Raw genomic sequence first — 9,714 nt, 5'->3', positions numbered from 1 at the left:
AATCATCGTGTCATCTTCTTAATCGGTGATCTCCAAACACTCCAATCGTGAATCTTATTACTTTCTTCTTTTACCCCAAAACATTTAAAATAGGATTTTATAAATTAGTGAAAATTATAATATTTCATTTCCAATTCTCATAAATTTTCACAAAATTTGCACATTTTTTTTAATTGCAACTATAGCTAATTCTATTTCTTTGCACGAACAAATCACCATAGATCTAATAATAACAAAAACTATAAATGGCATGATTAGCAAATTATTTCCTTCTAAATAGTATGTATAGAGGTTACGCACTCCTAACCTTCTTGGTAGAATCCTTCGCAAGGTCAAAGGCATGTGGGTGCAAAACTACAAGTCAAGCGTCATAAGGGTTGCTTAGTGCTCACACTAGACAATTCCTCATTTGAACAAGTTTAATAAAACGATAAGCTAAGCTTAAGCCTATGTTTGAAGTATCCCACCCCCTAAGTCAATTTTGTGTTTTTAATTATGCTTAATCATTAGAGTCACATACCAAGTCATTTAATAATTCATGAATTAGCGTACTATTATAGCTTGATGATAGGTTTATGAGTTAACCGATTAAATAGGCATTTCAACTTATTCGCTTTTCATCTTAAAATTCATTTAAATTGACTTGACTTATATATTTATTATTATTATTAGTATTATTATTTTACTTTAGACATATTTTTCTCAAAACATATCTACAATTGTCAGAGACTTGAAGAGAGTTGAGCTCAAGATTTCTAGCATAGGAGCTATACTTGATCTTTGCTTGTTCATTAACACGAAACAAGCTTTGATGAAGTTGAGTTCAAGTCACCTAGATTTAAAACAAGTTCTAAAAATTAAAAGTTTGGCTCAATAGTTTACCTTCCTCTGCTAAAAAGTGCAGCTTATAACTTTTGAGTGGGAAGAAGATTGTGGTGTGAATGACTGTCTAGTGCAAATAACTAAAAGCTCTGGATTAATGGTTCACCACCAGTATGCAGGAGGCAAGTTTGAAACTGCAAACAGAGGAAATGTTGGAAAGAAGTGGAGCTTAGAGTAGGATGACAAATTGGATCTACAAGGTTTGACTCCCCATTTGTGGTTTGCCTAATAAATTATCATTGATGCCAATGGACGAGTAACAATATTTTCATCCCTTAGTTAGGTGCCAACTGGGTGGATTCGAAAGGCTTGCCTAGCTCAGAGTTCAGGTCATCTTAAAAGAAAAATTCATTTAATTTTAGACTTAATTGTATAGAAATGTAAACTATAAGCTTTCTAATTCTAGCAGAGTGTTGGGAGAGATATCAACCAACAATTACAGCAGAATAATTCTTCTCCCTATATGCAAGTAAACATAGTGTATCTATACTTTTATACATGCTGAAAATAATAAGAAAAATAATCAATCACACCAAGCCACAAGAACACAAGTAATTTTTTACGTGGAAAACTTTTCCAATGTGAGGAAGAAAAACCATGAGACCTAGTCCAGTTGATATCTCCACTATCAATCAAATAATGGGTACACCAAGTCTTCTCTAATCTCAATTAGAGGTTACAAATATATCTCATCAAAATATCAACAATCTTGGCAAATACAAAGAGAATTGGAGAGAATATACCAAATTTGCGGTTACTATTCGCGGGCAAAAATCCCAATTCCCTTACTCCAAATCCAATTTCCACCATTCAGATTGTAGCTCCTTGAGTCGTGAACCTCTCCTCCAAATTTCAGCTCGATCGGACCACAAACGAAGTGAGATCGGAGTCTTGATGAAATCTGGACAGCATAAGAAAAATTACGTTTTTCTCTTTCTTTTGAGAAGTGACGGCTCCTACCTTCTCCCCTCTGTTTTTATTACTTCCTTTATGTTTTCACACTAAAGGGGTTGGACTTTGAGTTTTTAATAAAACCCGCTTGGGCTTTCCTCCACATGGAAGGAAATAACCTAACACAGAGAAGCATATACGATTTTCAAGAAGGCAGTGTATACCCTCACTTTGATAGTCCTCATAGCACGCACTTTTTCAGATTCCAGATCTCAAATTTCTTGTGTAGATTTGGACAAAAGTTATTATAATTTTTTTTAATTTTTTTTTTCAAATTACACAATCCAATTTCAAGGAAATTTCCTAACCTGAGATGAACAAAAAAAAAACCAGATCCTCAACAGTTTGAAAATTGTTCCAGTGAGTATCCAGATCCTCAAACCCTTCACATTCATTTTCAAGGTTGGAATGATGGTATTTAGTTTAAAAACACTTTCTGAAAGTTTAAAAATAAAAAACCACAAGTTGGATAATGGTCCATAACATTAAAATAAAAAGCCCAGAGCCAGAGGCAAACAAGAGAGAAGTGTGATTGTGAGAATTGAATATTAATATAGTTGGCTACAGTCAAAGCAAATATTGGAAGGCAACAGTGATGGGGTGATCAACCCTTCCTACCAACATTATTGGGCACTAATTTTATACTTCTGTCTTGGGTCATACCTAGTGCAAATGACAATATTGTACATGCCCAAACTGCATTCTCTTATACAGAGGTGAAGGGCATTTCTGACCATCCCTTGCATTAATGGTGCCCCTAATTGATGAGATTGAGCCAGGGAAAGGTACCCTTCTTGCCCAAAAACAAAAATTAAAAAACTAAAAATAATGGGCAGTACTCAAGTGGTGATTCAATGTTGATGGCTAAACAAGAGTATTTTTCGGTAAAGAGAGGGCCAAGGAGCCACATGTGGCTTCTCAATTAAAATGAGAGAAGATAGATGAGAGGATAGCCCAATGTGTGGATGGATTGGGTTATGATTTCTAGAGAGAGAGAGAGAGAGAGAGGGAGAGAAGAGGAAGAAGAAGAAGAAGATGATGATGATGGTGATGGGAGAATGTGTTGGGAGTTATTGAGTCTCACATGAATGCACGAGGTCTCCAGCTAGCTACCTCCACTGCAAGCAAGGGAAGAGCTTAACTCAATCCACTGTGCGACCAGACAATCATGGACGTGGGGACATCTCTTTCTATACTTAAACCAACATATCATAATACCCACTACCCACCCATCCTTCTATAATCTCCTCCCTCAATTTAGACTTAAGTTCCATTCCTTACGAGATAAAATATATATTAGTTTATGCGAATACTCGTAATATAGGTTGACATGTTAAGTGGCTCGAGATCAATGGTTGGTCAAGCTTTTACGTTATAAAAAGAAAAGATTGTTGAATTAATAAAGGAATTCGGATTGAGAGTTCAAATTTTATGGGTGACATCAAAATTTCCCACAACAAAAGGAGGGACTTTAACTAAAGAGCTATGAACATAGGTACTCTTTTTGCACTATAGTTGCTGTACATGCCTCTTAACTTTATAAAAATAAAAAGAATTTCAAATGCAGCACTAGTTAAATTGTAGGTTGGACTCGCATTACTTTTTGCTAGAGACCTACTTATGTTAATGAGAGTCTAAAACTTTCATGTTTGAAGTTTCAGCTTCAGTTCTTGAGAGATATTAAAAATAGATGTATAGATGATATAGAGACCTTGGTAACTCAAGCCCAATAAACCTTCAATGAAAAAAGACCTAAACATTTGACATGGAAACCAAATGGGACAGCTAGTGGTTGATGGATGAATTGATAACAGAAAGACGGATGGAATGGTCATGTATCTTTTTTAGGAAAAGTTTTTTCACTTGAACGTACAAACATATACAGCCATGACATGAACCATAGAATGGAAAATCAATTGAATCCAATATGTACATATAGTTGGGACAGTTGCATTAAATTTTTTTTCCCTGATGAGTGGGACTATTGCATTAATTGAGGATAGATGCAAAGTTGAACTCAGCCCCCCTTAAATTAAGCACAACCCACTTCAAACAATGTAAGCTGAAAATGAAATTTCACCAGTTAATGCGAAAAAGTCAATTAATCTCAAGATGATTGATTAAATATTGTCATGATTTTCTTGTAAAGCATAGCAAAACTCTTGATCGATCGAGAGAGATAGCTCGATGAATTCACAACCAAGGTGCCGGCATGAAATGTGCATGCTGCCAGCACTAATCTGAGGTAGTACAAAGGTGGCAAATTTGTCTGAGAATGCTTTTAACCAGCATTAAGCCGACACTTGGCCGATAATCACGGTTAAGCAAAATTACAGTACCCAAAGGCTTCCTTCCTTCCTATCTATTATATTAATTATTATGTTTCTTTTCGGTTCCCTGTGTTGTCTGCTACTTGGTACTAAGATCTTCTATTATCAGTATCTCCTTTTTCCTGATTCCAAAAAACAAAAAACAAAAACCCATAAACGAAAAAAAAAATGACTTAGAGCCAGATTAGGAGAGTCGTATCCCAGCAACATATATATACCATGCTTTCAACTCACTAACCCTGCCGTACTCTGTTTCAGATTTCCCCTGCTATAAATTATACGCATATGTGAACACATTTGTATGTGTATAAACTATATATAGTGTATAATTATTAAATAAATTGAACTATTGAAGCCTATGCTTCTTTCTTTTTAGCTTTTTAATGGTTCTCTGGCTATATATCTTTAAATCTTTAGCTATAGCATGCGTGCACGCACACATGCATATTCATTTCTTCATCACAGACATGTCGGCATGGATGTGGTCACCATGATTGAGCACGTATAAAAAAGAGAAGCATAGAGAGCCTTCGCGTGGGGGGAAAAACAAAAAAAGTGATCAAAATGGAGAGTGTGTGGATTAATGTGGTGTCTCTGATGATGGCCTCATTGATATTCTTGTGGTTGTCTGCCTTAATCCTCCGCAGAAGCAGGCTTAGGTTGATCCGATCGAGAGGCCGACTTCCTTTGGGAACTCTCGGGTGGCCTGTCGTCGGCGAAACCATCGAGTTCATCTCTCGCGCTTACTCCGACCGCCCCGAGAGCTTCATGGACAAGCGCCGTCACGTGTAAGTACTATTTAATGAAGTTCTGAGTTTTGAAGTAATATATATACACAGACACACACACATACCCAGATGTTTAATTTGTAATATGGGGCTTCATTGAATACTTAACTGGTTTTTGTTTTATTAATTATTCAGTTATAATATATCTCAGGTTGCTAGATTAAGCATGCAAGTATTAATCTTTATAAAAATTCTACTTAGTTTTTTGTTTGATTTTATTACTACATCATGCAAAGAACAATATCTGAATATCATCACTGTATGGTCAGAGGTGAAGGAAACTTCAAAGAGTGGCTGACAGAGAACCAGTAGTACTTCAAAATTGTTGTGGATATCTTGTCGTAGGATGAGATGATCAATGGAAAGTAAATGTGACAGAATTAAGTTTTGATGTGGTGTGTAGGTACGGGAAGGTGTTCAAGTCGCACATATTTGGGAGTCCGACCATAGTTTCGACTGATGCAGAAGTGAGCAGGGTTGTTCTGCAAAGCGATGCGAAGGCCTTTGTGCCATCTTACCCGAAATCTCTCACCGAGCTGATGGGGAAGTCCTCCATTCTGCTCATCAATGGAAGCTTGCAGAGGAGAGTCCATGGACTGATAGGAGCCTTCTTCAAGTCCCCACATCTCAAGGCTCAAATCACTCTAGACATGCAAAATTATGTTCAAGATTCAATGAGGAATTGGAGAGAAGATCGTCCTATTTTCATCCAAGATGAAACCAAAAATGTTAGCTCTCTCTCTCTCTCTCTCTCTCTCTTTCTGAGCTCGTAAATTCTGTGTAGAGAGTTTGGAATTTTTTGAAGTTTGAACTTCGTCTCTGGCTTTTAAAAAAAAAAAAAAAATATCTTTTGAAAGATAATTTTTGAGATAGAAAGAACCAAAGAAGTGCAGGATGAAAGAAGACGAGCCATCTCTCTCTCTCTCTCTCTCTCTCTCTCTCTCTCTCTCTCTCTCTCTCTCTCTTACTTTCAAGTGAATGGCATTTTTGGTGTTTGAATTCAGTATTTCTGACTTCTTCTTGAGTTCTGAGATGAGCTGCAATTTTGGAAAGTGATAAGCATTGGGGGTGGGGTTCACAATGAATTCATCTGAATCATGTTGTCTAGGAAACTAGATTCATGCTAATTATTCTGTTTTATACTTTTTAAAAGTCACCAAGAATTCCCATATGTTTCTTCAGATTGCCTTCCAAGTGCTAGTAAAGGCCTTGATTAGTTTGGACCCAGGTGAAGAAATGGACTTTCTAAAGAAACAGTTCCAAGAGTTCATATCAGGCCTCATGTCCTTCCCTGTGAAGATCCCAGGAAGTCAACTCTACCGATCATTGCAGGCAAGTTTACTCCATTGAAATCAATTTATGTCATGTTGTTTCAAGTCTTCTGCCATGAACAGGGGAAATTAATCCAACTTTTGCTGCAGGCAAAGAAGAAGATGGTTAAGTTGGTACAAGAAATTATTCAAGCTAAGAGGACTAGTGGCATCCCAATGGTTCCCCAAGATGTGGTGGATGTTTTGCTCAAGGATGCAAGTGAACAATTAACAGATGATCTAATATCAGATAATCTGATTGATTTGATGATACCGGGAGAGGATTCGGTGCCGGTTCTCATGACTCTTGCTATAAAATATCTCTCAGATTGCCCTGCTGCTCTCCAACAGTTGACGGTACATGCAATTACTAGCCTTTTCCTCAGAACTGCTACTGAAATTAGTCACATGATTATTTGTCTCCTTAAAAAATTATCTGTCACCCTAGTCCTATTCTAAAAGATGATTTGGGATCTCTAGAAATCTGTCCTGCCCTAATTTCCAATTCATCTACAATCAAGCAAGTGTTACTTTCGTGTGGGTTATGAGATTCAATTTTTTGTTGAATATCTTCAGCATGTGTTTTTCTTTTGTCTCCTTGACCTTTATGAGCATCTAACCTATGCCCAGCTTTTCACTTTATTGTGTTGTCTCAAGCCTTTCTTGCATGCGCTAGTAGAATACTTGGATAAGTAACTTTCGTTTCCTTTTTGAACTTTTTTTGGTAGAACAAACATTACATTCATGATTCATTGAACATGCACCAAAAGAAATGCAGCTACTGTTCTGATAACCTGATCTATAACTCTAGAAGGGCTACAAGACTATAAATTTTAACAATAGATGGCACATTAATTTGTTAGTTCCTTAATAATTAAACTGTTTTTTTTTTCCTATTTGAATCTCAGGAAGAGAACATGAACTTGAAAAGGCTCAGAGACCAACTTGGACAGCCATTGTGCTTCAGTGATTACCTATCACTACCGTTCACACAAGCAGTAAGTTTTTCCTGCACAAAAGAATGATCAAATCGATGAGTACATATAGGAAAAATCTAAAATGACCAATAACATGTATTTCTAAAATGTTACTTTGCTTTATGCAAAACAGGTAATAACAGAAACATTGAGGATAGGGAACATTATTGTAGGGGTGATGAGAAAGGCCATGAAGGACATTGAGATAAAAGGATACTTCATACCGGAAGGGTGGTGTGTATTCACGTATTTTAGATCAGTTCATCTTGATGAAAATCTCTATGACTGGCCTCGCCAGTTCAATCCATGGAGGTGGCAAGTAAGAAAAGAGATCTTTTCTCTTTGTAATGATTTTTTTATCTGCAACCCATTTGTGTTTTTGGGGTTGCTGGGCCTCTCTTACGTTTGTCGTTTGGTGTTATGTGTTTTCTTTAACCTTCTGGATTTTGGATTCACAGGACAAAGATGTGAGTGGCTGTAACTTCACCCCTTTTGGAGGGGGACAAAGGCTGTGTCCTGGGCTTGACTTGGCCAGGCTGGAAGCTTCAATCTTCCTACATCACTTTGTCACTCAGTTCAAGTAAACAGCTCAACTCAATTTCACTTCTGCATACTTCTTTATCAGTCATTTTTTAAGGCTGTCATGCTTAACACTATACTTTCCTTCACATATTTTCTAATTTCCCAGGGAAAATCTAAAATGGGTCATTTAATATCACTTGGATAGCTGTCACAAGGCATTTTCCTACTTTCCAAACAAACATCCTGTTCCCTCCTTTTTCCCTATATGAAATCCCACTAAAGTAGATTCCATAGTTTTCTTTTTGTATAAATTATAAGGGTCAGTAACAAAAGACAGCAAACTTTCTGCACTGTTAGGCTCTCAAAGACTCGCCATGAGAGAGGCATCTTGTAATCTAAGCCCTATATGAATGTTTATTATAATGGTCATTTAGTACTAACAACAACATTAGCAGGATACTATCATGTCAAAATTATAGAGGTGCTTAGTCCTTACTTGCCAGTACATGTGACTCATACTGAACTGCTTTTTAGTGAACAATTCAATTTGTGGGGCACCTCTCCTTGGATTACATCCCGAAAAGGCTTGACCAGTCAAAATTCATCAGTAGTAGCATTCCCCTGCTTCTAATTTTAGAATACACGTCTTTGTCGAGGGCTTAAAATTCACCATCGACGGGACGACCATTATGGCCTAGTGGGTGTCAATATTGATAGTGTCCTTATAGCCAGCACCTTTCGTTGATTTAGTTTGAAGTTAGGTCTATGGACCAACATCGAACATCCATTTTTCATTATAAAAAATTTAGAGTCATTGGGGGTTGTTCTAGGGTTTCTATAAGACGGTTTATCGGGTGCCTTTAGGTCTAAGTATGGCCTAATCCGAATGCGACACTTTTGGCATCAAACATTTCCTTGTTTTAATTTAATAATCAGATGGGAATATAAACTAATGACAAAGCAAGTGTGAAAATTTGAAAATGCCTTGTTCTATGCGTAGGTGGGTGGCTGAAGATGACTCAATTGTCAACTTCCCCACTGTGAGAACGAAGAGGAGAATGCCAGTCTGGGTGGAGAGAAGGAGAGACCCATGCCCATGAGGAACTCTGAAGAAGAGCACTACCATCAGCTAAGTGACAGACAACAGCCAACATGAAAAAGAAGGAAAAATTTTAAAAAGCCATTGGTTGAATGCACACGTGTGGGGGCATCAGACAAGAAGCAGACACATTTGCCCACTACTCTCCTAGCTACTAAGCTATTGCACGTGCACATATAGCCAGTAGAAGTCTATATATATAATTTTTTGTTGGGTCCTATATATGAACTTTGCTTCCTTCTTTTCCCTTCTTTCCCCTGTTTTTACCGTGTAAAAATCCAATAAAGGGCGTGTAGGGCAACTTTTGTAGGGTAGTGGGCGGTAGAGATGATGATTTGTATTGATGGGTCTCAACTCACAAGGGCATTTGAGACCTACCCTCAAGGGATGGGGGCCGAAGAAACAATGGCATAGAGAGGGTAATTAACATGTGTGGAGGTCTAGTTATATTAATTGGCCTATTTAATCACGGGTACCTATGATTGGAATGACATAATCTATAAGGCTGGCAGCCCTTTATATTTGTTTTTGAAGCTTTTGCCCCATTTAGACTGTTGATTTGTTCATGAATACATTGAACACTCCCAAACCATTTGAGTGGAAAGTGCATGTGGATCCAACATGTGAGTCTAAGTGCATTTGATGATGAAGTTTTCCTATTTGGGAGAAAAAAATTATGAAAGCTTACGTAGATCCAAGTTGTTTATTCGTGAATACATCTGACGCTTTAAATCACTTTGGACGATTTTTTAAAATTAAATGAAAAAAGTCAGTCTATACTAGAATGTGATTTAAGTGCATCTTTAAGGTTCTTTATTTATTTATTGAATGTTGCATAATTATAGGCTTAATTTG

General features: G+C 37.0%; 1 protein-coding gene across 1 annotated transcript; it reads left to right on the top strand.

Moving 5' to 3' along the window:
• Nucleotides 1-4,224: 4,224 nt before the first annotated feature.
• LOC131164909 (3-epi-6-deoxocathasterone 23-monooxygenase CYP90D1) lies at nucleotides 4,225-9,392 on the top strand. Its single transcript, XM_058122452.1, has 8 exons — nucleotides 4,225-4,951; nucleotides 5,355-5,679; nucleotides 6,134-6,283; nucleotides 6,373-6,618; nucleotides 7,170-7,259; nucleotides 7,372-7,557; nucleotides 7,697-7,818; nucleotides 8,761-9,392. The coding sequence occupies exons 1-8, from the start codon at nucleotides 4,728-4,730 to the stop codon at nucleotides 8,858-8,860; spliced, it is 1,443 nt and encodes a 480-aa protein (XP_057978435.1). The 5' UTR covers nucleotides 4,225-4,727; the 3' UTR covers nucleotides 8,861-9,392.
• The last annotated feature ends 322 nt before the right edge of the window (nucleotides 9,393-9,714 follow it).

The sequence above is a fragment of the Malania oleifera genome, chromosome 9 (genome assembly GCF_029873635.1).
Source record: "Malania oleifera isolate guangnan ecotype guangnan chromosome 9, ASM2987363v1, whole genome shotgun sequence".
NCBI lineage: Eukaryota > Viridiplantae > Streptophyta > Magnoliopsida > Santalales > Ximeniaceae > Malania > Malania oleifera.
The sequence above is the reverse complement of the archived record's forward strand: the minus strand, read 5'-3'. Positions and strand labels throughout refer to the sequence as shown.